At 40.1% G+C, this 26,996-nt stretch overlaps 1 protein-coding gene across 9 annotated transcripts in view; it reads left to right on the top strand.

Moving 5' to 3' along the window:
- The window catches only part of epb41a (erythrocyte membrane protein band 4.1a), a 162,601-nt gene that overhangs the window by 92,846 nt on the left and 42,759 nt on the right, over positions 1-26,996 (top strand). For 7 of the 9 annotated variants that reach the window (XM_063035512.1, XM_063035515.1, XM_063035516.1 and 4 more), the window contains 9 exons: positions 2,472-2,559; positions 5,675-5,827; positions 14,978-15,072; positions 15,458-15,630; positions 18,993-19,082; positions 22,852-23,063; positions 25,065-25,124; positions 25,241-25,279; positions 25,572-25,634. In XM_063035512.1, the coding sequence (XP_062891582.1) occupies positions 2,472-2,559; positions 5,675-5,827; positions 14,978-15,072; positions 15,458-15,630; positions 18,993-19,082; positions 22,852-23,063; positions 25,065-25,124; positions 25,241-25,279; positions 25,572-25,634 (973 nt within the window). The remainder of the gene's footprint in view (positions 1-2,471; positions 2,560-5,674; positions 5,828-14,977; positions 15,073-15,457; positions 15,631-18,992; positions 19,083-22,851; positions 23,064-25,064; positions 25,125-25,240; positions 25,280-25,571; positions 25,635-26,996) is intronic. The other 2 variants (XM_063035518.1, XM_063035517.1) reach the window with 2 other exon arrangements.

Below are 26,996 nucleotides of genomic sequence, written 5' to 3'. Positions count from 1 at the left end.
CAGGGCCCTAGAGGAGCACCTTGTCTTTCCTGCAGATGTTAGAATAGATGTTGACAATTTCTCTGTATTAGAGAGGGCAGTTTCATGTCTGAACTAAAAAACAGATCTCCTGCTTTTGTATTACACTATAGTCTTTTTCTACATTATGGGCTCAAGTATCTGGAGTTGGGACTTGAATCCACAATCATCTGACCTCACATACATGGAGAGAGAAATTTAACATTTTCAGGTCATCCTTCAACAGAATAGGAAAGTGAGTGAGCTCCTTTTTTTCAGTTTTGATAAAGGTTCATTGACATGAATACCAACTCTGTTGTGGATGGTGGTGAATATTGGTAGCTTGGGTTGAGGCGTGTGATGTTGCTGCCTTTGCCGAGCTTGGCAATTAGCTTACGGTCACCAGTCAAGGTCATATCCTCGACGCGCAGTTGTTGGTTTTTCTCTTTGGGAGTGCTCGTGCCGAGATAGGTCCCCTTTGCTTGCCGCGGTCTTAATTGGCTACTCCTTCAGTAGACCTTTGAATTATATTGGCATGTGTTTCTTTTGCTGTTAGAGGTTCGTAGATGGCCTCCCTTTTGACACTGTGGAGATTCTGGTGCAGGCAAACATGAAGCAGTTGCAAGAATTTTTAGAAGCATAATTCTCTTCTGATAACTCCATAAACAAACATATCGAAGTGGATGCCATCTATGAACACCTAAGAGCCAAAGAAATGTGATGTAAATGCAAGCACTCCCGTTGAGGATGTCATTTCGACTGGTGATGAAACGTCTGCAAGCTAATCGCCAAGCTTGGTGAACACGGCAACATCAAACTAACTGTCCCACCATTAAGGCTGTATGACCTGTTCGGTACCTGTTTTTCAGAAAGGAAGCATAATTTCCGACACCCTTTGAAATAAATCATCCACAATTTTAGTACTGATGGTTTCTACCCTGCTTTTTTGTGTTCATTTTGTTGGCCTAACTCGAGGTGATGTACCTTCAGGTTAAAAGGGTGATCATTTATGATTGAACCAAGAATAAGCATATAACAAGCACTGCAGAACTTTGCCCTAACAGCTGCAGGCAATCAATACTTGTGTTTGCTTAAAACGGAGATTGACATTTTTTAATACTTAATGGCGTCATGGGATTAAGGAGGTCAGACAGGAGGAGGACTTTAAGTTGTAGGGTCACCTATGATCTTATTGAATGGTAGAAAAGGTTGAGGGTTACATATTCTAGTCCTGCTACTGAAAAGTGAAATCACTGAAGAAGCAATACAGGTTGAGTACTCCTTATCTGAAATGCTTGGGGCCAGAAGTGTTTCAGATTTTGGTATATATAATGAGATGGCTTGGAATCACCATAATTTCCAACTCTAAATTTATGTGCTACTGGTAAGCAGTCTTTGTCTTATACTTGCTCATCGCACATATGTTCTTAACAGTAAAATTTATTACATACCATTGATAAAAATGAAAATATAATGTGTGCAGGGTAACAAATGCAAAGTTCAAATGTTCAAAGTAAAATTTATTATCAGAGTACACGCATGTCACCATATACAAACCTGAGATTCTTTCTCCTGCGGGCACGCTCAGCAAATCTATAGAACAGTAACTATAAACAGGATCAGTGAACAACAAACTGTACATATACAAATATAAATAACTAGAGCATGAAATAACAAAGTAGAAGAGTACTTAAAAGTGAGACCATTGGTTGTGGGAACACCAGAAAAAATGGGTGTAGCTATCCCCTTTTGTTCAAGAGCCTGATGGTTGAGGGGTAGTAACTGTTCTTGAACCTGGTGGTGCGAGTCCTGAGGCTCTTGTACCTTCTACCTGATGGCAGCAGTGAGAAAAGAGCATGGCCTGGGTAGTGAGGATCTTTGATGATGGATGCTGCTTTTCTACAGCAACGTTTCATGTAGATGTGCTCAATGATTGGGAGGGCTTTACCTGTGATGTACTGGGCCGAATCTACTACCCTTTGTAGGATTTTCCACTCAGGCATTGGTGTTCTCGTACCAGGCCATAATGCGTCCAGTCAGCACACTTTCCACCTCACACCTATAGAAGTTTGCCAAGGTTTTTGATGTCATGCTGAATAAACGCAGACTCCCGAGGAAGTGGAGGCGTTGTTGTGCTTTCTTCACAATTATATTTATATGATGGGTCCAGGACAGGTCCTCTGAGATAGTGACACCGAGGAATCGGCTGCTGAACTGATCATTGGGCTATAATGCTGTTAGGATAGCTACTGGATACTTCTAGTGGTTATTCTTATGGACTGTTTGCCTTTAGACTGGTTTGGGTGACTCATCACTGTTTCAGTTTTAAAAAGGAAGAGCACTGCCATTTAAAGGGAGAGGGAAGATCAATCTATGTTAATGGTGTGATATATTTCTGACAAGTGCAGCTCTTATAGATAATGAGACATTTATTATTAAAGTACTTACGTATTGGCTTTAATATTTCTTCCTAGGGCTATGACCCCAGCTCAAGCAGATCTGCAGTTTTTGGAGAATGCTAAAAAGCTCTCAATGTATGGTGTAGATTTTCACCCTGCAAAGGTAGGCACTAAGTCCCTTAATTCTTCCGTGAAACACTAAATACTTCCTTTTGTTCTCAAAAAACAATTTGCCATTCAGATTGAGAACACTTGCTTGACTCTTTAATCAGTATGATCTGGTGCAGAATGGCTAATTTAACAATGTCTATATCTTCCTTTATAGTTGCTAAGCCAAACATTTGGAGTAAGCAGTGTAATTTAATCTTAAACACTGCAATTTGAATGTTCCATTTCTCTAAACCATTGATAGCAAAGCAGTAGTTTCTGATAGAAGAAATGGACAATTAAACATCGGTGGATGCTGCTAGTTTGTAAGTGCACTGAGATCCAGAAACCAGTATTGCAGTGTTCCCTGGTTATGCTGTGCAAACGACGGTCCAGTAATTGAAATGCAAATTTTATACGCAACTTAATGACGCTTGTGTTTGAACATTTGTGGAGTGCGTAGTCAAATAGAATTTGTAATTGTTAGGCATCTTTTGAATTGTTTGAAGTCCAGCATTCATGAACATGACATTTTTAAATTTCAATTGGAACTGGTAGAAGTACCAACATCTTTTAACTATTTTGTTCAAGGAAAACATCTGCAAAATGTAGCAATATGGAATCACAATTATAAGTTGCATGGCTAGAAAGGGAAAGAGGAAGGGAGCATGGAACCGATAGTATTGTTCTACTGGGAACCTGCCCTAATGGTGGTCCCTTGTGCTGTAATAAATATTTCAAAAATGGTGCAGTCAAATGAAAAGTTAGTTGTTAACAGTTTTAGAGAAATTTTAATCATTTGGTAAATTAACTTCCAAAGATAAAATTTCAGTGCTGTTATCATTTTTAAAAAAAATTTTATCTGTTTCCTATAGTTTACTACTTTGCAAGAAATCCGTTATGGTAACTTGAGTATTGATTTTTTTTTAACTTATTTCTGCTGTCAAATATTACCAAAATGATAGACACAATTTATTTCAAGTGGTTTACTAATCCTTTTCACACATGGAAAGCTTTTAACCATTAACCTTTGTTGCATTAAAGTATAAATGTGCTGAAAATAAGTGACATGTACAATTATATTTAATGGATAACATCATTAATTGAAGCATGATAAAAATTGAAGGCACTGTTCCCTCTACGCTCGCGGGTGCATCATCACATGGTGACTGAAATGCTTCAACGCACATAGCCTTTGTTGCCACGTCGCTGGATTTTTTTTAAATGTAATATCCTTCGATCCAAACTCTTTCTTTTACCATAAATGCTCCCTGACCTGTTTTAAACTAAAATTGTTTTTAATTTTGTTGAAAACTGGATAAAGACTTACTTAGTATGCTGTGACGGAAAGGTGTTATTCGTTACAATTATCAACATTTTCATTTCTTAATTAAAAATGGCTCCAAATACTGGAATTTGAGCTTGTGACTGGGTTGGGAATGCATTTGCAGCAGGGATTGAAGAAGATCTATCCTTCCCCCCCACATATGGTGAAATACCTGCTCACCACATACTAGGTTTTTGGACAAACAATTTGCGAACCCATAGAAACTGTATGCTGAAGGCTTGGTACACACATGTTGTTAATAAAGCAAATTAGGACAAAAATGAAGTATAATTAATGTGAATTTTGCTTTCCCTTTCAGCACGCTACTGCTATTATATTGACTTTTTTTTTAATCTATTCAATACAGCAGTAACCTACAATCCTCACTGAAGTAGTAACTTGGTTGAATCATTCCATTATCCACCTTTTTTTTTTGATGTAAGCAATAACCAGCTTTACTAATGAATTCACGAACTTTTGAATCTCTATTTCCAAAATTAAAGTTTTGGAACTTGGGTTTTGGTTCCTGCACAAGGACTCCCAAGATGGTGCCAGCAACCAGCAGTGACATATTGCAGACAACTTGCAAAACTACTAGATACTATTTTTTTTACCTTCTAAGTGTGATCGATTGCAGCCTGTAGTTTCCCTTTTAAAGATGTATCTTTGAGCCAATTGAACAATTTTGCACTTCTGTGATCTCCTGGGGAATCCAGCGTGGATGAGAGTGGAGAGTGCCACTGTGGCCATTGCTGGGGGTGTATGCTGTGTTGATTCCTAATGGCAGAACACAAACCAGTGGTCAGCTTCGTTTCTCCACATCAATTGAATTATCGAGCAAGATTAAAACAGTCAAGGATGAAAGCAGAAAACGGATAAGTGTTCAGTCCATCTGCCTGAGTTTGTCTGGTCTCTTTGCTGCTGCCAGTGGGCGGAAGGTGTCTTGGATCCCACTCCATCAGGTTTGGGAGCAACCATTGTCCTACGGCCATCGGGCTTCGCTCACCTGAGCACTAAACGTGTCCTGACTAAACGTGGACTCAGTTTCTAGGTCAATGCAGTTTGTGTTTCTTGATTTTGTTTACTTTTTTTTTCACTATTTGCGTGATTTGATCAAGGCACTTCAGCAGACTCTGCGGCTGCAGCCTGCAACTTCAGCACGAGTCTAAGCTGCTTCTGCGGCCATCAGGGACTCCTGTACCAGCTTCACTCGCCTCAGTATCTCCATGGCCGAGGACTCACTTTCGAGCACTCTGTAGTTAATGTTATTAGTTTACTTTTTATAGTTCGGACGCTCTCTTCCCCCCCCCCCCCCCACACACACACATTGGGTGTTTGGTCTTCTTGTATGGGGTGTTTCTTTAAATGGGTTCTATTGTGTTTCTTTGTGTTGTGGCTGCCTGCAAGAAGATGAATCTCGAGGTTGTGTACTGTATACATACTTTGTTAATAAATGTACATTGAACTTGGAAGATGTGCTGTCTAGTTAAATGATGAGGAATTGGTGCATTTGTCATGTTGTGATTAATGTAAAGAGGGAGATGGTATAATTAATTTCAAAGATGTATTTGAATGAAGAAGTTTCATTCTTGCATATATCAAACAAGCTCAACCAGCCAGTTTAGTTAAGTGCACAATGGTGTGATCAATTTCAAATTTATTGACCTTTTTTTTTTGAGCCTTTTAACTGCCAAGGATACTTGAACTTTTGATTTAACAGGATTAGCACACTAAGTATTTCCCTTTTGTTCTAACTTATCCAACACCTGGTTTTCACTAATCTTAATTGTTTTGTTTTTTTTAGGACTTGGAAGGAGTAGACATCATGCTTGGGGTATCTTCAGGTGGCCTCCTTGTGTACAAAGACAGACTCCGAATAAATCGTTTTGCCTGGCCTAAAGTTCTGAAGATTTCATACAAACGCAGCAGTTTCTTCATTAAAATTCGTCCAGGAGAGGTATTTCTCAACTTAATGCAAGTTTGGAAAGTGAAGTTATTCATATTTTAATATGTACATAAAAATGATCATTCATGTTATACATTGAATTAATAAGCAAATGCTTTCTGGCATGATGTTCTGAACTGGCAGGAGTGTTGTTTTCTTCCACCTAGTGACCAAGTTTCCACGACCTCTTGAGTAAAGAATTTCAAGACTGAGTTCTGAAACCTTCCAGCTTTTCTGGCTTACTGCTTTTCTGGTAGCATGAGCCTTTCGATGTAATGCTGCCTTTAACCACTTCTCTCAATGAGTGAGTCTTGCAGGGTTATATATGTTCCAAGCTGTGTATTTTTTAAATGCTAGTAATCCTAGTGTAGGTGGTCATGATAGAACTGACTGGATTGATAGAATGGAGTACTGGATTGATGAGGCACTTAAGCATCAGAAAGCCAAATACCAGGAGCTGGTAGAGCAGTGCTGGATACTGGGAAGGAGGGCGCGATGTGAGCCTATGCAGGTGGGATGTAGAGGTTTTGCCGGGTGCTCACTACGCAGAACTTAATCTCTTCTTGGCATACTTGGCAAAGAAAAGAGCCGTCAAGACCCTCACAGAAGCTGCTGAGTGAGCTTCCAGAACCCGTAGACCAATGTTGTTGTGTCACAAGCCAGGGCTTGGTCAACCCTGGTTGGGGCCCCTTTTGAGGGTGTCTGAAGTTTAAAGACACAAAACACCCAATGACCCCAGATTCACCTTTTGGACCAAACATCTCCAAGTGATCCATTGCAATTTTTTGAAATCCCTCTCCAAGGAAATGTCTAATCCCCCAGGTGTGGTACTTCAGTTTGATATTTACGTGCATATAGGTACTTAACCTAGACTATCAAAGACCAACAATAAATAAACCAGATTGCATCACTAATGATGTGTCCCAGTGCATCCTAGGATGTATCTCAGCATCATTGTAGTATCTTCTAACATGGTTCTCCAGTCTATCACGACCTACCTTGTATATTTTGTAGGTTAGTTTACCGGAACAGAGAATCTTGGTTTCAAACGGAACTAAAGACTTTGAGTCATAAGTGAAGTTCCTTCATTGTTGCCCAAATTATTCCTTAACTAACTGGTTATTAACTCGTTGTCATTGCATACTACCAGAATTTATTTCCTTTCTGGTTGCTCAATATGATCCAGACAACCATCTATTGTTCAGTTCATAAAGACAGCTTTGTTATTACTGCTGATTTGGTTTCATTATCATTATGCACCTGTCGTATGACAGGGGCGATCGTGGTTTCATGACCACCATTGTTCTTGGCAAGATTTTTCTATTGAAGTGGTGTGCCATTGCTGCCTTTGGGCTGTGTCTTTACAAGATGGATGACCTCAGGCATTATCAATACTCCTCTGAGATTGTCTGCCTGGCATCAGTGATGCCAGGACTTCTGATATGCAACAGCTGCTCATAAGACCTGCTCCCATGGCTTCACATGATCCTGATCGGGGGTGGGGGGGGGGTGCCTAAGCAGGTGCTCCCCTCATTCAAGGGGGCCTGTAGGCTAGCGGAGGGAAGGCATGCCTTGCACCTCCTTTGATAAAGTCATATCTCCGCCCCACCACCCAATTTGATTTAAGTGGCCTATAGGAATATTCATTATCCTCATCATTATTGTGTTGCTCCAGTGTAATATGCCTACAATTTTATAATTTGGGTGTTAACATTGCTTCACGGGGCATGTATGCAAAACATAAAATTATGAAAGGGAGAGATAAGATAGAGGCAGGAAAGTTGCTTCCACTGGTAGGTGAGACTAGAACTAAGGGGCATAGCCTCAAGATTTAGGGGAGTAGGTTTAGGACAGAGATGAGGAGGAACTGCTTTTCCCAGAGGGTGGTGAATCTGTGGAATTCTCTGTCCAATGAAGCAGTGGAGGCTGTCTCAGTAAATAAATTTAAGGCAAGTTTGAATTGATTTTTGCATAGTAAGGGAATTGAAGGTTATGGGGGAAAGGCAGGTAGGTGGAGATGAGTCCACGGTCAGATCAGCCATGATCTTATTGAATGGTGAAGCAGACTCGACAGGCCAGGTGGCCTACTCTTGCTCTTATTTCTAATGTTCTTGTACAAATATTTATTGCCCTTGCTGTTCCTTCCCACCCTCAAGCTGATTTTGTTACTTTGTTTACAGAGCCAAGAGCTTTCCCTCTACTTTCTTCTTTCTTCATGATCAGACTGCCCTTTTCCATTTTGCCTAAATATACAATAAGATGTTTGCTTATAAATTGCCCAATTGAGAGCTATACACCTGTGACCATTTTCCTCAAGATAAAAATCTTGACTGCATACTTTCATTCAAAGAAAAAGTATTTTCTAGTCATTAGCAAATAATTGCTGTCAATAACGGTAAATTTAGAAGATGCAGCAGCATCTTTGTAAATGTGAGGTGATGCATTTTGGGAATACCAAAGAGGCTAAGACATTACAAAAACTGCAGGCTTTCATCAGCCAGTGCCTGAGAAGTTTCATAGACATCAGATGTACTGACGAAGTAACCAACCAGACACTGGGGGAAAACATCAGCCGGGAATCCATAGAGATACAAATATACAAACGGAAATGGAGCTGGATTGGCCACACCTTGAGGAAGCCAACCAACAACACTACCAGGCAGGCATTAAAATGGAATAGGAAAGGGGAAAATGGGATGTCCAAAGAACACATGGAGGAGATATGTCAAAGCTGAAAATTAGACAATAGGGATTTTCCTCGTCCACCCTCGAGAATCTGGCCCAGAACAGAGGATGGGAGGTCGTCAATGCTCTGTGCTTCACTGGGAGCCAAAGGCCCAAGAACCAGAAGAAAGAGGCAAGGACATGCATCAGGTATATAGTAAGGTCCTAGGCATCATTGGGGAACTGAGGGGCCTTAGCAGCAAGTCCAAAGATCCTTGGAGCTGGTTAAGAAGATATAATAAAGTTAAGGCCTTCATTAACAAGGAACACAAGCAGGGAGATTATGCTCTGACTTTACAAAACATTGGTCGTACTTCATCCAGAATCCATATCTGACCACCACACTGTATGAAAGATATGAGGGGACTGGAGACGGAGCAGAGGTTATTTACCAGGATGTTGCCTGGAATGGAGTGATTCAGTTATGGGGCAAAACTGGCTAATCTTGGTCTCATTTCCTTGGAGAATATGTTTAGAGTCATAGAAAAGTACAGCACAGAAACAGGCCCTTCCCCCATCTAGTCCATGCTGAACCATTTAAACTGCTTATTCCCATCGACCTGCACCCGGACCATAGCCCTGTATACCCGTACCGTCCATGTACCTATCCAAACTTCTCTTAGACGTTGAAATCGAGCTGGCAGCTTGTTCCACACTCTCATGACCCTTTGAGTGATGAAGGTTCCCCTCATGTTCCCCTTCAGAGGGGACATGATTCAGGTATAGAAAAGTAAGGTTTATGGATAGACTAGAGTGCAGGAAATTTTCCCTGATCTCGAGGACACAGATTTAGAGTAATGGGTAAGAAATTTAGAGGTAATCCAAAGGATCTTTTTAAGCTCGAATGTGGTGAGTATCTCGAATGCATTGCTAGAGCGAGTGTTGGAAGCAGAGTCAGTGACAGCATTTAAACAAGTGTCTGGACAAGCATTCATTGCCCAGGCATTGAAGGATTTGGAGCAAATGCTAGATGAAATTAATATGCGTGGATGCCCACTGGTTGGCGAGGAAGTGATGGTCCCATTTCCCTGATGTATCTTGAGACTGTGATGCAGAAAATTACACATCCACGAAGGTACTGGATGCAAATCAGTGCGCAGGGCTAAATAACCTTTGTTTTAATTAGAAGAGATTGGAGAGCTGAGAGTGAAGTGGGAAAACAGATTTCTGGGAAGCATCAAAACTGTTGTTCAGTACTGTTGAGATCTTTAGTCAATCAAGCTAATCGTATTTAACCCAAAATTTAAAATAAATTTTAAAATAAATTGGCTTTTTATAACATCCGGGTAGCAAGAATAATTGTGACAAATAGCCAAAAAGAAGTTTTATCAGTGCCTCATGTTCAATGTTATATTTGGTGGTCAATGTGTTTCTGCACGGTGGATGGTGTTTGGAATTATCGTTGTACTGAGAGAGCCAGTGTGTGCCCAGCATTTCTTTTTCTGAATTTGGGTGAGTCATCCCACCTGCTGGTAAAATAAGAAGCAGAATACAAGTTTTTTTTAAAAGCATAATGTGGCGCCATCTGCAGTCAGAATAAATTATTGTCAGGTCTAATTGAGATGCTGCTTTTTAGTCATTGTATCTTTCTGATCCATCCCATTGCTGTGCCCTCATAGAATCAGTAATAGTTTGTATTTAGTTCAATTGGCACAGACTACCTTTTAATCCTTCTTCTGGAAATCATTATTAGGTGAAATAAATCTAGAAAATACTAATAGCACTAAGCATGTCTGACAATATTGGTGGAAAAAGTTAGTTTCATATTAAAGACACTTCAGCAATGTGAAAGAAAGAAAGCAAGCTATTTTTGGGTTTGTTGACTTGGTGGAAAGTTGGTAGAATAGAATATACATCTCATGTAGGGTGAAACCAAGACTAAAGTGGGTCTTCTAAAGGAAGGAAGCAAAAAAAAATGACAAATGAAGCAGAACTTTGAATCAGAATCAGGTTTAATATCACTGGCATGTGTCATGAAATTTGTTGTCTCTGTAGCTGCAACAGTACAATGCAACACATAATAGGGGAAAACATGAATTACAATAGTGGGTGTGTGTGTGTATGCATAAATGGCTAAATTAAATAAGTCGTGCAAAAAAAAAGGGAAATTTAAAAAAAGATAGTGGGGTAGTATTCATGGGTCCATTCAGAAATCAGATGGCAAAGGGGAAGAAATGTGCCTTCAGGCTCCAGTACTTCCTTCCTGATGGTAGCAATGAGAACAAGGCATGTCCTGGTGATGGTGGGGTTGGGGGGGGTGTTCCCTAATGATGGTTACCACCTTTTCAAGACACCACTCCTTGAAGATGTCCTGGATACTACGGAGGCTAGTGCCCATAATGGAGCTGTCTATGTTTACAGCTCTCTACACCTTACTTTAATCCTGTACAGCAGGGCCCCCCCTCTGCCGCCAACCCATACCTAGATAGTGATGCAGTCGGTTAAAATGCTCTTCACAGAACCGGGATAGTTTAGAGTCACTGGGTCATACAACACGGAAACAGGGCCTTCAGGTCAACGAGTCCATGCTGATCAAGATATCTCATCCGAGGTAGTCCAATTGCCATTATTTACTCAACAACTACCCAAACCTTTCCAATACATGTACCCCTATAACTTTCTTTTAAAAGTTGTTACCATAGCTGCTTCAACCATATCTGCACATCGTGTGTCACATAAAGATCATTCTTCGTGTTTTTTTAAACTTGCCTGTCAATTTCCTCTTAAATTTCACCTTAAATATGCCCTCTACTTCTTGATACCACAACCGTGGTTTAAAAGAAGACTGAGTGCATTCAGTTTATCTGCGCTCCCCATGAGCAGTTAGATCACATCTCACTCTCCAATGCTGCACCGAATTAAGTCTGAGCCTGTCCAACTTCTCCCTATAATTCAGTCCCTAAATTCCTGGCAGCATGCTTGTAAATCTTTTCTGCAGTGTACCTTTTGTATTTTCTGTAGTATGTCACAAAAATGATTTTTGTTTTTCTGTAAATCTCACTGCTTAAAGTGAGTCAGTGTGGTTGCAGAGAAGCCGCTTGCATGTGATGCGATTAAGTGAATTTGTTCTTCAACTACTTGACCATAATGGCAAGACATTATAATCAAGTTTTGGGATTTCTTCAATGAAGCGGAAAATACTGGAAATGCTCAGTCAATCAGATTACATCACTGAAAATGGAAAAAGTTTTTTACGTTGATGAATTTAACACAATAAAATTTGCTTGCTCATTATTGGTCAAATTTGCAATTGTATCACTCAGTGCTACATGATAAGACTTTAACTTGCAGTTTTCCATTAGGTTCTACATCAACACTACTGACAAATAACTGATTTTTTATTTCCAACCCTGTGCTTTCAGCCTTTTCCATGCAAGGGATGTGTGGCAAAATTGGAAGTCTGTGCACTTGTGGTTAGCCGTTAAGGAGCTGCTGGTTTTAAAGAGCAAAGATAATGCATATGTAATCTAATTGGAAGCTTGTGGCCTGAAGATCTGCTCTGGGGTCCTATTACAGGATAAATAAAAGTTGATGATGAAGTTTGTGTGAGTAAGGCAGCGGGCAAACTCGTAACAGATGTAGTGTGGAGGACTCTGAGGCCATGCACTTTGGATCAGAATCAAGTTTATTATCACTGATATGTCATGAAATCTCTTGCTTTGCAGCAGCCTGTACATTGCCATACATAAAAATGTTACTCTATAAGTTATAATAAGTAAATAAATAGAGCAAAAGGATATAAGAGATAAAACCAGATATATTATTGTGGCATCCATTAGTCTGGCGAGACCATGGACCTGCGCCTGGAAAGTCTTGCTTCAGTCTGTGTTGGTAGAGCAGCATCTGTTGTGGCTGCAGAGACCCACACAGGAGTGACAGTCTTGGCTGCAGCGACTGCACTTTGACAGATATAAAAGACAAAAAAAAGGAAGCGATTAAAGTATTTTCTAAATGGAAACTTCTGGCGAAGTAGATGTCATCCATAAAAGTTCTCAGAAATTCGTGAATACATGACCTGAATGTACAGTCTCTGTCTCCAGGGAATTTGGATATAAAAGAGTGGAACTCATGCCATGGTTGTGCTCAGGAATGCCTCTGTGCCTCCAGAAAAACATTGCATCATCAGTAAGATGTGGGTGGTAAATGGATTACGTTATGAGTGCTGATTGGAAGAGTTTACCTTGTCCTCCCGAGTGTAGAGATTAAAGGATGATCTAATTGAAGTGTTTAAAGTGATTAAACAATTTGAGTGAGGGAAATTGTCTTTTGTTAAGAGCACCTGAGAATCAAGAAGCATGCCCTAAAGGAAATCATAACAGGTCATTCAAGAGTGATGTGAGGAAGTACTTCACGTAGGATTGTGGAACTCTCCTCTGACGCTAAAACAAAAAAGAGTAATGGTTTATAACCAATATTAATAGAATGTCTATTAAATCATGTTTCATAATAGAATTGCTGGCGTGGCTAACATTTACTGCTTATTGCCTTTGGAGAGTTGGTGTTAAACCACAACCTTGGCCAGCTTATAAAGAAAGTATTCCTGCAATGCAACTGGGTAAGAAACTTTGAGATTTACGGTAACGTATCTCCAAGTCAGAATAGTGTGTAGCTTAGATGGTACCTTCAGGTGGTTGTCTATACCGTTAGGGTGTTTTGGGGGTTAAGACATATAGCGAATAACTTCAGCAACTAACTTCAGATATGAATATGGACTGTAGATTAAATTTTAAATGCCGCCCTGGATAATGGGTTCCTACAGCTGTGAAAACAGCAGTTAATTGGAAAACCAGACAATGTTCATTCATTAACATTATCTGGAATGTGGATGTGAAGGAGGAGGTGTGAAAGTTTAAATGTAATTCAAAGGAAGCATTGCAGATACATTGTAAATATAGAATTGTCCTTTGATCATAAAATGTCATGTAGTGTTGGGTTGAATGGGCCTCTTCCCCTGAAAGGGTCTCAATATGCCTGCTGTGTCTCATTTTGTTGAATATCTACCAGCTGTATCTCCAGTGACTCTGTACACATGTCAGCATATGTATTTACCTAATGCTTTTCACTTCCTCAGTGATACAGGTTTGAGGATTCTGTGAGAACAGAATATGCACGTTGCAGCTACAGTATGGCTGATTGTATAGAAAATGAACATTGGTGCCCAGTTTACCCACACTCAGGCTGCTATGGCTGGCTGCTGTTGTGTTTCTGTTGCTTCAGTCCTGTTGGAGTTGCACTGATCTGCAGCGCTCCATCACACTTCTGACCTGTAACACGGAGGAGGAGGAGACCTTAGGGTGTCAAGCATGAAGTCACTCATAGCAAGGTGCCCACAGTCTGACCTGGTCCTGAAGCCATTGTATTTAATTGTTGGTCCAAAAGGGGTTATTCCTAGAATGCTAATGGTCAGTTTGTTATTACACTGAATGTCAAGGATTGGTAATCGGACTCCTGTCTGCGCTTCTGTGGCATGAGTGTCACTTGCCATCTATTAGCCCATGTTTGAATATTATCTAGGAATGTTTCCTTTTCCCCTGAGAAGTTGCAAGTGGTCTTTAACACCTTGCACATTTGCAGTGTTACTTTCAATTAGAACCAGAGTTGACTTCCAACAGTGGAACAAGCTTAAAGCGATGAGGGGAGAAAGTCTGGTGCTTGAATACCCTGTCCTTTTCCCTTCAGAACTATTTTGAGTTATTCCTGGACCTAAAATATATAACTGTTTTGCTTTCCACAGATCCTGCCTAACTTGCTGAGTGTTGCCAGCATTTTCTGTTTTGTTTCTTTGTTTTAATAATTTCTTAACAACATTTTGGGTTCTGTCACAATTTTGCATGGGTATTGTTTATTGACATTAAGTGTGGAATAGGCCCTGCCGGCCGTTTGAGCCATGCCGTTCAGCAATCCCCCGATTTCATCCTATCATAATCACGGGACAATTCACAATGACCAATCAACCTACCAACCAGTACATCGTTGGACTGTGGGAGGAAACCAGAACACCCAGAGGAAACCCACGCGGTCATGGGGAGAACGTACAAACTCCTTACGGGCAGCATCCTGGTTTGTCTTCTGTAATTCTCACAGTCAACTTAGTCAGCTATTAGTTTGCTATTGACCTCATGGCACAGAACAGGTAATAAGAAAAAAATTAAAATATTAAAAATCACTGTATCTTTGAAGTCATTGTCAGACAGTGTCATGTTGACTTTAAAAAAAAGCTGTCATCAAGTTCATGCAGTAACAATTCATCACTTGTTAACACGGAAAATATGTCAATATACAAAAAATGTATAGATTTCTTAATGTTTTAAACCACAATGTTTAGATTTGCAATATTTTTGAACTGTGCTGATTGTTGTAACTTTTTAAAAGAATACTTGTAACATACTCTGACATCTGTTCATGGAATTGCTTATGTGGTCTTCATTAATTTTTCAGGATCAGTGTGAAAGTACTATTGGGTTTAAGCTGTCCAATTACCGTGCTGCCAAAAAATTGTGGAAAGTATGTGTGGAAAATCATACCTTTTTCAGGTATGTTCATAACACAAAAATCTTAGGTGAGGGAAGAATCATGTGCTGAAAATTTATATTTGTTTAATTGATTAATAAATTTAATTGTAATAGCAAAGTTATTTCTATTTGCAAGTATCCTTGAGTCAGTAATCCAATTTTTTAAAAATCAAACTTATTCTATAAAGGATTTGTATTGAATAATTAATTCTTCACTTGTATATATGAGTTCTTTGTATTGACAGGAAAATCTCAAAGAAAATGTTCTTATCTCCAAATATAAAGATTTTAGGAAAAGTTTGAATTATTTGCTCCAAAAGTGATGAATTTCAATCCTGTGTATTCAAGAGAAAAATACAAGAATGCTTTACCTATGCCTTTTAACTTTGGCATTTTTCCCTAATAGGCTAACGACTCCAGAATCCTCGGCAAAAGCCAAGTTCCTGTCTCTAGGTTCCAAATTCCGTTACAGTGGACGTACGCAGGCTCAGACCAGGGAAGCAAGCGCCCTGATAGACAGACCAGCACCCCACTTTGAGCGCACTGCAAGCAAGCGGGCATCAAGGAGTCTTGATGGAGGTAAATTTGTCTGGGATCACAAATCTCGCTCCGTTGAAAGCCATGAGTATTTAATGTATTGAATCTGCTGAGGGCAGCCAGAGCAAGTAGATCGCCACATGGTTGCGCATCCAAATCAGTGCCGTAGTTACTATGTTTTCCAGCAGTCTATATATCATGGGTGGTATGGTAGTGTAATGGTAAGCACAATGCTTCTCAGTACCAGTGACCGGGGTTCAATTCCTGCTACTGTCTGTAAGGAGTTAATATATTCTCCCTGTGACCACGTGGGTTTCCTCCGGGAACTCTGGTTTCCTCCCACAGTCCAAAGACGTACTGATCCTTGTAAATTGCCCTGTGATTAGGCTAGGATTAAATCGAGGAATTGCCAGGCAGTGTGCCTTGAAGGGACAGGAGAGCCTATTTCGCGCTGTATCTCAATAAATAAATAAAATAAAAAATTTTTAAATATTACAAAATGATGCTAAATGACTTTTATATATGTAATAAAGTTCTATATATGTAAATAATTATGTTACAGTGTTGAAATATATAGAGACGTACAAACCTCATTTCCAGAAAAGTTGGGATATTTTCCAAAATGCAATAAAATCAAAAGTCTGTGATATGCTAATTCACGTGAACCTTTATTTAACTGACGAAAGTACAACAAAAAGATTTTCAATAGTTTTACTGACCAACTTAATTGTATTTTGTAAATATACGCAAATTTAGAATTTGATGGCTGCAACACACTCAACAAAAGTTGGGACAGAGTTAAAATAAGATTGAAAAGTGCACAGAAAAGTCATGCTACTGTGACAATTATAGCCACCTGGGCTCGGGAGTACTTCGGAAAACCATTGCCACTCAACACAGTCCGTCGCTGCATCCAGAAATGCAACTTGAAACTGTATTACGCAAGGAGGAAGCCATACATCAACTCTATGCAGAAACGTCGGCGAGTTCTCTGGGCCCGAGTTCATCTCAGATGGACCGAAAGACTGTGGAACCGTGTGATGTGGTCAGATGAGTCCACATTTCAGCTAGTTTTCGGAAAAAACAGGCGTCGAGTTCTCCGTGCCAAAGATGAAAACGACCAACCAGATTGTTATCAGTGAAAGGTGCAAAAGCCAGCATCTGTGATGGTATGGGGGTGCATCAGTGCCCACGTCACGGGTGAGTTGCATGTATGTGAAGGTACCATTGACTCTGAGGTGTATATTAGGATTTTAAAGAGACATATGTTGCCATCAAGGCGACGTCTCTTCCTGGGACGTCCATGCTTATTTCAGCAGGACAATGCCAGACCACATTCTGCATGGGCTACAACAGCGTGGCTTTGTAGACACTTAGTGCGTGTGCTTGACTGGTCTGCTGCCAGTCCAGATCTATCTCCTATTGAAAATGTATGGCGCATCGTGAAGAGGAGAATCAGACAACGGAGACCATGGACTATTAAGCAGCTGAAGTTTTATATCAAGCAAGAATGGACAAAATTTCCAATTGCAAATCTGCTACAATTAGTATTCTCAGTTCCAAAACGCTTAAAAACTGTTATTAAAAGGAAAGGTGATGTAACACAATGGTAAACATGCCTCCGTCCCAACTTTTGTTGAGTGTGTTGCAGCCATCAAATTCTAAATTTGTGTATGTTTACAAAATACAATTAAGTTGGTCAGTAAAACTATTGAAAATCTTTTCTTTGTACTTTTGTCAGTTAAATAAAGGTTCACGTGAATTAACATATCACAGATTTTTGTTTTTATTGCATTTTGGAAAATATCCCAACTTTTCTGGAAATGGAGTTTGTAGATACTACAAGCTGATATCATTGGAAGACTAATACATTTTTTCTTTGCTTTGGAGGTTTCTGTTTATGATCTTCACCTGCTGTCTTGCATCTTAAAAGAAAACTCTATTTGTGGGTTATTAGATGCTTATGGTTGAATTGACTTAACTCTTTTCCCCCCCCCCCCCACCCCCGGCCGTATCAGAAGATGCAAGTGGTATTATTTTCAAATGCAACTCAATAAAATTAGAGACATGAGCTGATTGAAATGGAGCTCTTCAAAGACTAGGTGATCAGCAGAAAGTGAAGTGGGAGTAAATGGTCTTGGACTAATAGGTTGTGATGAGTGGAGTAACACAAATTACAGCTTAGAGTTATGCAGCACAGAAGAAGGCACTTTGGCCCAGAAACTCCAGTATTCAATCTATATCAACTATTTGGCTGAGGGTCAAAATATCATCAGCCAACATGGTAAAATGACATTTAAACCATGTGTGATTATACAGAATCTTCAAGAGTGATGGATGAGCTGATCAAGGAGGCAAGAACATGGCAAATGGAATATGTGGAAAGCTGAGGTCATAAAAGCAAAGTACTTGTAAAATGATTAGAGCTTGGGTGGCGTTGATATTCTAAGGGACTTCAGTGTGCTTGGATGTCACTGAAAAATTAACATGCAGGTACAGCAAATGACGAAAATAGCCAAAGATATGGTAGCTTTTGTCATCAGGAGGTGTTATCACAGAAGTAGGGAAGTCTTCTCAATTGGATTGGATTTTAGTGGAAACCATTTCTGAAGTATTCCCTGGATTCTTCTTACCTGAGAAAGAGTGTACTTGCCTTTTAGAGGGTATGGTGCAGATTTACTCATCTGGTTCCAGCATCAGCAGATTTGCTGTAAGAGGAGAGGTAGTGTAGACAGGGATTGTATCCTGTAGTATTTAGGAAAATGAGAAGTGATCTCATGGAAACTTAAAAATATGACTGAAAGGGCTTCACAGCTTGGTGCAGGAAGATGGTTTATCCTGATTGAGGATACTAGGACCAGGAGGTGCAGTCTCAGCAGTTTAGGAGTGTGGTAAGAATAAATTTCTACGTTGTGAATTTTTGGAGTTCTGTCCTGGATAGCTGTGAAATCTCTGTAATTGTGTTCATTTAAAACTGAGATCAGTAGATTGCTGGGTGATAAAAGAATAAAGAGCTATGGGGATAGTGGTGGTAAAAGCTCAGCCATGGCCTTAACGGATGACAGAGGAAGGTCAAGGCTGCTGGATAGCTTACTCTTGCTTTTTATACTCTTGAGTTAACCCCTGCAATGCTAAGCATCTCTCTTCCACAGATCTGTTGAGCATTTTATTTTCTGCATTAATTTGCTTTTTGATGGAGCATTTGGAATTCCAGCCCTGATGCTCCATTTGCCTTTCACTAATGACCTTCCTTGAAATTTTTCAACTCCTGGGATGTACTAATTCAGTTTTTAAAAAAATTACAATTTTTAACATGATTTTTCAAATGAAAGAAACTGCAAATTTTATATTTGCGCTAACCATGTGTGCATGTAATGTTGTAAAAATGTGCACATTCTCTCCAGCTAAGCGTAAATTTCCAAAAACTTCCATTGCATTACCAGTGGATGAGGATTCTGAGCTCAGACGTGTTGAAGCACCCAAACAGCAGCCAGGTACCAGTTTGTTAGCTTAAAGCTCTGTGGTGTTTTTCCCCACCCTATCCTTTTCTGCAAGCAACTTGTTGCAATAACCATTTGAAATTCCTTTGATCTTATTAATAATTATCTAAACATAATTTAAGCCAGAGATATATTACACTTTTGGACCAATCCATCGACTATTTCTTTATGCCTCTCCAGTATCGTGAAGGTTTGGTGTCATCTGAGGTACTTGGTGTTAGCAAAACAGTCATCCAAATTTCAAAACTGATTTATTCAAAAGCAGCAGGGTTCTTGAATGTCGGGTATGAGTTCTCTGCTGTAGTTTTAATGACTAACAAAGACTGATGTCAAAGTAAATGTACAAGTCCAAATTTTCTGTCAATTTGTGTATAGAACCCACATAGGTTTAAGACACCAACATGTTCAGTGCACTGGTGCTGAATTTAAAATCAAGTACAGTTTGACTCCAGATCTTGTTAGTCTTAATCCAAAAGCAGACCTAAAGATGAATTCTAGAGATAATCCAGAAGTAATTGCCTTGACAACAAGACACCCGAGAGCCCTCAAAATTAAAGTTACTGGCAGAAACATTTGCTTCTGGCTCATGATGATAACTGGGTCCCCAGACACAGATAGATTGTTTTTGTGGGCAATTCCTAGATATATATTTTTATCTGTTTCATCAGTGACCTTTGCTCCATCATCAGATTTAAATTACTTCCCTGGTGCCACTCTTGAAATAAAACAGTTGTTTGCTACCTGATTGTAAAGTGGATTTTTTCAACCAAATTTTCTTAATTATACAAGTTCATACCCTTGGTTAACTCAGAGTAATGAAGAATGACTGAAACTAGGCTTATTAAACTTCCTTATTTGTGGCTCAATCGTTTAGTTTATTTACACAGACGTGAGAAAGTGGGAGCCTACAATGGAGCAGTAAAAATCAAATTTTATTTTGAGTTAAGTGTAGACTATTTCGTATCCTGCTAAATGTGAAATTTTTAATGGGGTGAAAGATAATGGCACTGAACGAAGAACCTCAATCAAGGTAGATTTTTGGAGCAACACACACAAAATACTGGAGAAACTCAGTAGGTCAGGCATCATCTGTGGAAATGAATGAACAGTTGAAGTTTTGGACCGAGACCCTTCACCGGGACTAGAAAGGAAGGTGGGGTGAGGGGAAGGAAGACAAGCTAGAAGGCGGATAGGTGAAGCCAGGTGGAGGATGAAGTAAGCTGGGAGGTGAGAAGTGGAAAAGGCAAAGGGCTGGTGAAGGAGGAATCTGATAGGAGAGTAGAGTGGATCATGAGAGAAAGGAAAGAAGGAGGGGCACCAAGTGGAGGTGATAGAGGTGAAGGAGAAGAGGTAAGAGGCCAGAGTGGGGAAATGAAGAGGGAAGGGGAAGGGGGAAATTACCAGAAGCTGGAGAAATCTTATGTACACGCCATCATGTTGGAGACTACGTAGAATGACTATGAGGTGTTGCACCTCCAACCTCAGAGTGGCCTCGTCATGGCAGAGGAGACCATGGACTGACATGTTGAAACTGGAATGGGGATAGGAATTGAAATGGCTGGCCACTGGGAAATTCCACTTTTTGTAGGTGGAGCAGAGGCACTTCAACAAAGCGGTCCCCCATCTACATTGGGACTTGCCAATGGGCGGAAGCCGCAAAGCGGTCCCCCATCTACATTGGGACTTGCCAATGGGCAGAAGCCGCAAAGCGGTTCCCCATCTACGTTGGGACTTGCCAATGGGCGGAAGCCGCAAAGCGGTCCCCCATCTACGTTGGGACTTACCAATGGGCGGAAGCCGCATCGGGAGCACCAGACACAATAGATGACCTCAAGTGATTATCAGGTGAAGTGTTGCCTCACCTGGAAGGACTGCTTGGGGCTCAGAATGGAGTTGAGGGAGGAGGTAAATGGGCAGATGCAGCGCCTCTGCCGCCTGCAGGGAGCTTAGTGAGGAGGGAGGAATGGACAGGGAATCACCATGGGAGCAATTATTGCAGAAAGCAGAGATTGGGTGGAGGTAAAGATGTATTTGGTGGTAGGGTCCCATTGAAGATGGCAGAAGTTCCGGAGAATGATATATTGGATGCAAAGGCTCATGGGTGGTAGGAGAGGACAAGAGGAACTCTATCCCTGTTAAGGCAGTGGGAAGATGGGTTGAGTGTTGATGTCTTGGAAATGGAGGAGATGTGAGTGAGGGCACCATCAATGGTGGATGAAGGGAAACCCTATTCTTTGAAGCAGGAGGACATCTCTGATGTCCTGGATTGGAAAGCCTCATCCTGGGACCAGATACTGTGGAGCTGAAGGAACTGAGAAAAGGTAAAGTATTTTTACGTAGACAGGGTGGAAGAAGGTATAGACAGAGATAACCGTGAGAATCGATGGGTTTATAAAAAATATCAGTAGACAGCCTGTCTCCAGTGGCAAAGACAGAGTTTGAGAAAGGGGAGAGAGGTGTTAGAAATGGACCAAGTGAATGTAAGAGCAAGGTGGAAGTTGGAAGCAAAGTTGGTGAAATTGACAGGCTCAGCATGGGTGCATGAAGCAGCAACAATACAGTTGCCAATGTAGCACAGAAAGAGCTGGAGGGCATTACTAGGGAAGGCTTGGAACATGGATGTTTCTACATAGTCAACAAAAAGACAGACATAGCTGGAGCCAATGCGGGTGGTCATGGTTGCACTTTGAGTTTGGAGAAAGTGGGAGGAGCCAAAGAAAAATTTGTTGGGTGTGAGGACCAATTCTGCTAGACGGAGGAGGGTGGTGGTGGAGGAGAATTGGCTGGTTCTTTTGTCAAGAAAGAATTGGAGAGCTTTGAGGCCATCTATATGGGGGATTGAAGTATAGGGACATCCATGGTGAAAATGAGGCAGTCAGGGTCAGGGACCTGTAAGTTGTTGAGATCAACATGGGACCCACCGTAGACTGAGGGACTGCTTTGTTGAACAGTTCAGCTCTGCTGTTTTTAAAAAAAAAACATAATTTCCCAGCGCCCAACTATTTCAATACCAATCCCCATTCCTGTTCCGTGATGTTGGTCCATGGCCTCCTTTTCTGCTACAACTCTCAGGTTGGAGGAGCGGCTTGTGTTCCACCTAGGTAGCCTCCATCCTGAGGGCCTGAACACTGATTACTCCAACCTCCAGTAATATTTCATCTCCTTCATTTCCCCATTCTGGCCTCATACCTCTTCTCCTCTCCCGCCTGTACCACCTCCCGCAGGTGCCCTTCGTCCTTCCCACGATCCCCTCTCAGCTCCTATCAGATTCCTTCTTCTCTAGCTCTTTGCCTTTTCCACTTATCACCTCCCAGCTTCTTACTTCATCCTACCTCCCCCACCCACCTGGCTTCACCTATCACCTTCTAGTTTGTCCTCCCACTCCCTCACCACCCTGTTCTGGCATCTTCCCCCTTCCTTTCTAGTCCTGATGAAAGGTCCAGCCTGTAATTTCCCTGGATACTGCTTGACCTGGTGAGTTCCTCCAGCATTTTGTGTGTGTGTGTTGTTCTGAATTTCTAGCATCTGCAGGATCTCTTGTGTTCAAGATAGATTTTTAATCACTTTCTTGTGAACAGTGGGCTGCATGGTGAAAATGTTTATGATTGCCTTGCATTTGGATTTTGCTGACATTTGCTTGCCTTGATTAACCTTTGGATACATTTTTGTACTTTGCTGCATTTTGCTGGAAATAAGTACCAAATATTTCATTAACTAATGTCTTCATGTCATCAGTGAGTAACCTTGATGCATTTCGTTACAGCTGCAGTCGTAGTGACTCCTGACAGAAGTCCAAGGCCAATTACCACTTCTGCACCAACAGTATCTCAAAGTCATTCAGTTGAAGTCAGTAGTCCACCCACAGCTGAGGCAGTGAGAGTGACTGAATCAAATGCAGTTGAAAAAGTGAGGGATGAAATCAAACATGAAGAGCGACTGGTTGACGAAAGATTGGAACCAGCCCAAGAAGTTAAGGTACATCTTGAGCTGAATTTAGACTTAACATTTTAAATGTTAAGGACATTTTTTTTGGTGTTCAAGTTTATGTACTGATCACTTGATGTAAAATTTTCAAAAGTAACTCTTTAAGGTGATGATCTAAGAAATTAATGTAAATTCTATCCCTCTTTGGGTTTGACATTAGAGAAATCATGTCATGCTAACAGAAAGGTCATGACTTTTTCCAGACTAACATTCATACCAGTCCTGCAATATTCAAGTGATAATTTTTATTTCTTGACATCAATTCTAATTTTCAAAATCAAATCTGTTGGATATTACAGATTGAAATGCAAAAGCAAACATTGGATGCAGGACTGAAGATGAGACAACTGTAATTTTAAATGTGCTGGCTTTGAAATGGAACAGCTAATGATCTACCTGAAGAAGTGCATTTACTGTTTTTTTTAACCTCTTGATAAAATAGAAACATCAGACCATAGAAACACACAAATGCTGGAGGAACTCAGCAGGTCAGGCAGCATTACAGAAATTAATAAACAGTTGCCACTTCAAACCGAGACCCTTCTTCAAGGCTCCAGTCCCAAAGAAGGGGCTAAAGCCTGAAACGTCAACAGTCTATTCGCTTCAGTAGATGCTGTCTGGCCTACTGAGTTCCTCCAGCATTTTGTGTTTGTTGCTTTAGATTTCCAGCATCTGCATACTTTCTTGTGTTTATCAGTCAATAGAGTGGTTCTGCAATAACCAGATATTTGCATTCCTAAGAAACCTTGCATTATTAAAAATCACATTATAGAAACAATTATGTCATGGAGGAAAAAGTGGTTGGGGTTAATGTTTCAGGCTTGATATAACAAAGTTATTTTTCTTTCAAAAATGAAGGTGCTTAAAATATTAATTTTGTTACTTTACACTAAAAGTACTAAAGGCTTTATGATGCATTGTTTAATAGAGTATTGTTGTATCAATATGCACAGAAGTGATTTGCTTGTCAATAGCCTGTGACTACCCAATTATCAAAGTAATGCTGAAGTTAGACACACACAAAATGCTGGAGGAACTCAGCAGGTCAGGCAGCATCTATGGAAATGAATAAGCAGTCAACGTTTTGGCAGAGAACCTTCTTCAGGATTGGGGGGGGTGGGGACACCAAAATAAAAAGGTGGGGGGGGTGGAGAAGAAGGCGGCTAGCTGGAAGGTGATAGATGAAACCACGTGGATGGGAAAGGTCAAGGGCTGGAGAAGAAGGAATCTGACAGGGGAAGAGAGTGAACAATAGGAGAAAGGGAAGGAGGAGGGGACCTAGGGGGAAATTATAGGCAGGTGAGAAGAGTTAGTAGGTCAGTGTGGGGATTATAGGTGGGGGGGGGATTTTTTATATCAGAAAGAGAAATCAGGTTGGAGCCTACCTAGATGGAATCTAGATTGTTGCTCCTCCACTCTGATGGTGGCCTCATCTTGGCATACGAGGCGGCCGTGGACCGACATGTCAGACATGCTGAAGTTGTTGTTTAGTTCCCAGTGGAAATCACACAGTAACCACTGCTGCCCAAATAGTGTTCACTAATTCATCCTTTCTGTTATATACAATTCACATTATGGAAACACACATTATGCCAAAACTATCTGTACTGAATTTTTACTGCAATGCATTTGCAGGAATACATAGAGAAAAAAGTGATTTTATTTTTTGATTTGCTGAAGCAGTTTATTAATATCTGCAGTAATGTATGTTAAAGTTTACAAATACTTATGAAGAATAAGCTGCAGAATTTTTTTTGCATTAAAGACTGATAATTTAATTGAAAAATTAAGATGGAAATTGAATATTATCAGAGACCAATTTGATGAGTTAAAGATTGAACACTTTTATATTAATCTGTTAATGAATGAAAGCTGTAATAAAAGTTTTTTTTAGAAATGTAATTAAAGTTTATCAACCTTAAGTCTGAAAACTTAATATAAAATTGATTCCTGAGATTGAAAATTCTTTCCTTTATATTTCTGAATACACAGGCCCTTCCACAGCAAACTGAAATCTCTGCAGTTCCTACTACAGTAAATGATCAATTCCAGGTTTGTTTCTTAATTGGAATGAAAACCAGTTCAAATACTGAACATTCTTTAAATCTTTAGAAGTCATGTGGACATGCCTCACTAAACTATCATCTCTTTCCATAATGTTTATACAGCAAAAACCTGATGAAGAAGAAGGCGTCAAAATGCGTAAGGTTAGCATTTGTTAATATTTCTTTAGCTTGGTATTTGTCCTTGTATATTCAGTGTTGTTTCTTTTGGTTAATCTCACTCTGTTTCTTCATCTATAATGAATTGCCTCATTCTGCTTTTTTCTTTTGGTGATCAAAACTTGGGCGTGTTCTTGTGGTTCCATGATCATCCTGTATAGATTCTGCTGCGCTAATGGAATTTCCTTTGTACACTTTTTATTTGCTACTTTGCAATGCCACAAGAACAACATTTTAATTTTTGTGCTTTTCTTTTTTCCCTTCTTTCATTTCGCAGAAGAGATCAAAGAAAATTGAGGGTGAAAACATTTATGTCAGGCATAGCAATTTAATGTTGGAGGTTTGTATGAACTGAAAGCTTGTTATCATCAAATTTGTCTTTAGTCCACAGTTACGCCTTCATTCTTTGGCCGCTTTAATGCAATGTTGCATGCGCTGCACGTGACAAAAACAAATTATTATGTTTTTTTTGTTTATAAAAGCCCTGTTTCTTTATAAGCAAGCATTAGCATGTTTGTGTATGTGTGTATTTTTTTTAAGCTGCTTGAAAATATGGATGGGAAGATGGCATATAGAGATGATCCATTTTGCAAGTGTGTACTTAACATGATTGAAACTTTAAAACTGAAAATTACTTATAAAGCCATTGCAAATGCTGATGTTTACACACTGGTATATTTCAGTAAAAGAGAAGAGTAACACACTGCTCAAATTATGGTGAATCTTGAACCACGGTGGTGCATTTTGACTTAAAAAGTCAGTTTCTCTTGATTACTTGGCCCTGCTTACTACACTTAGCAGCCAGAGTTCTGGAGGCAGAAATTTGTTATAAATTTTTCCTTCACTTTAGCACTTCTCCCTATAAATTAGTTCTCCTGAATATGTTCAGTTGAATTCAGTAATACTTACTTGGGCAACTCCCCAGAGAATTGTTCTATTTAAATATGTAAGGCTAGCTAGTCATTTGACATCACTGCAGCTGAACACATTTTTTTTTTAGTGTTCGGATGGCCTCTTCTTGCAGAAGATGGCTGTGGGGAGGATGTTTCTTATGGCAAGGGAGTCTTAAGACCAGGGCGCACAGTCTCAGAATAGGGGGACGTCCATTTAGAACAGAGGTGAGGAGGAATTTCTTCGGTCAGAACGTAGTGAATCTGTGGAATTCATTGCCACAGCCGCTGTGGCAGCCAAGTCGTTGGGTATATTTAAGACAGAGGCTGATAGATTCTTGATTAGTCAGGGCATGGAGGAAGAGAAGGCAGGAGATTGGGGCTGAGAGGGAAATGGATCAGTCATGACGGAGCAGATTCAGTGGGCCAAATTTTATCATAGATAGTGATGAAAAGTTGAAGAGACTTCGATGCAGATTTTAACGCCATTTTAGCTGCTCCTGATTTGCTGCAAATTGGAGAATGGAGTTGGGATCCTCCATGTTTTATTACCACATCAGTATTTTTCTTAATATATTTCAGACTTTGTAAACCTTAATGAGGAAAGCTATGCTATCTTCTTAATAGCACCTGGCCTAACTTTTAATCACATAGTTCGATTGTGCAGTTAAGTTTTCAGCTCCTCCATAGAACTGAGATTGATTTTTGGATCTTTGTTTGCTTTTTAAATGTTCCTTTCGGATCAGGCTTTCTTTTAAATATTCAGTAGCTCATTTTAGGTTTATGGATTTTTCTTCTAACTGCCCATTATG

Source organism: Mobula hypostoma, chromosome 28 (genome assembly GCF_963921235.1).
Source record: "Mobula hypostoma chromosome 28, sMobHyp1.1, whole genome shotgun sequence".
NCBI classification, from domain to species: Eukaryota; Metazoa; Chordata; class Chondrichthyes; order Myliobatiformes; family Myliobatidae; genus Mobula; species Mobula hypostoma.
The sequence above is the reverse complement of the archived record's forward strand: the minus strand, read 5'-3'. Positions and strand labels throughout refer to the sequence as shown.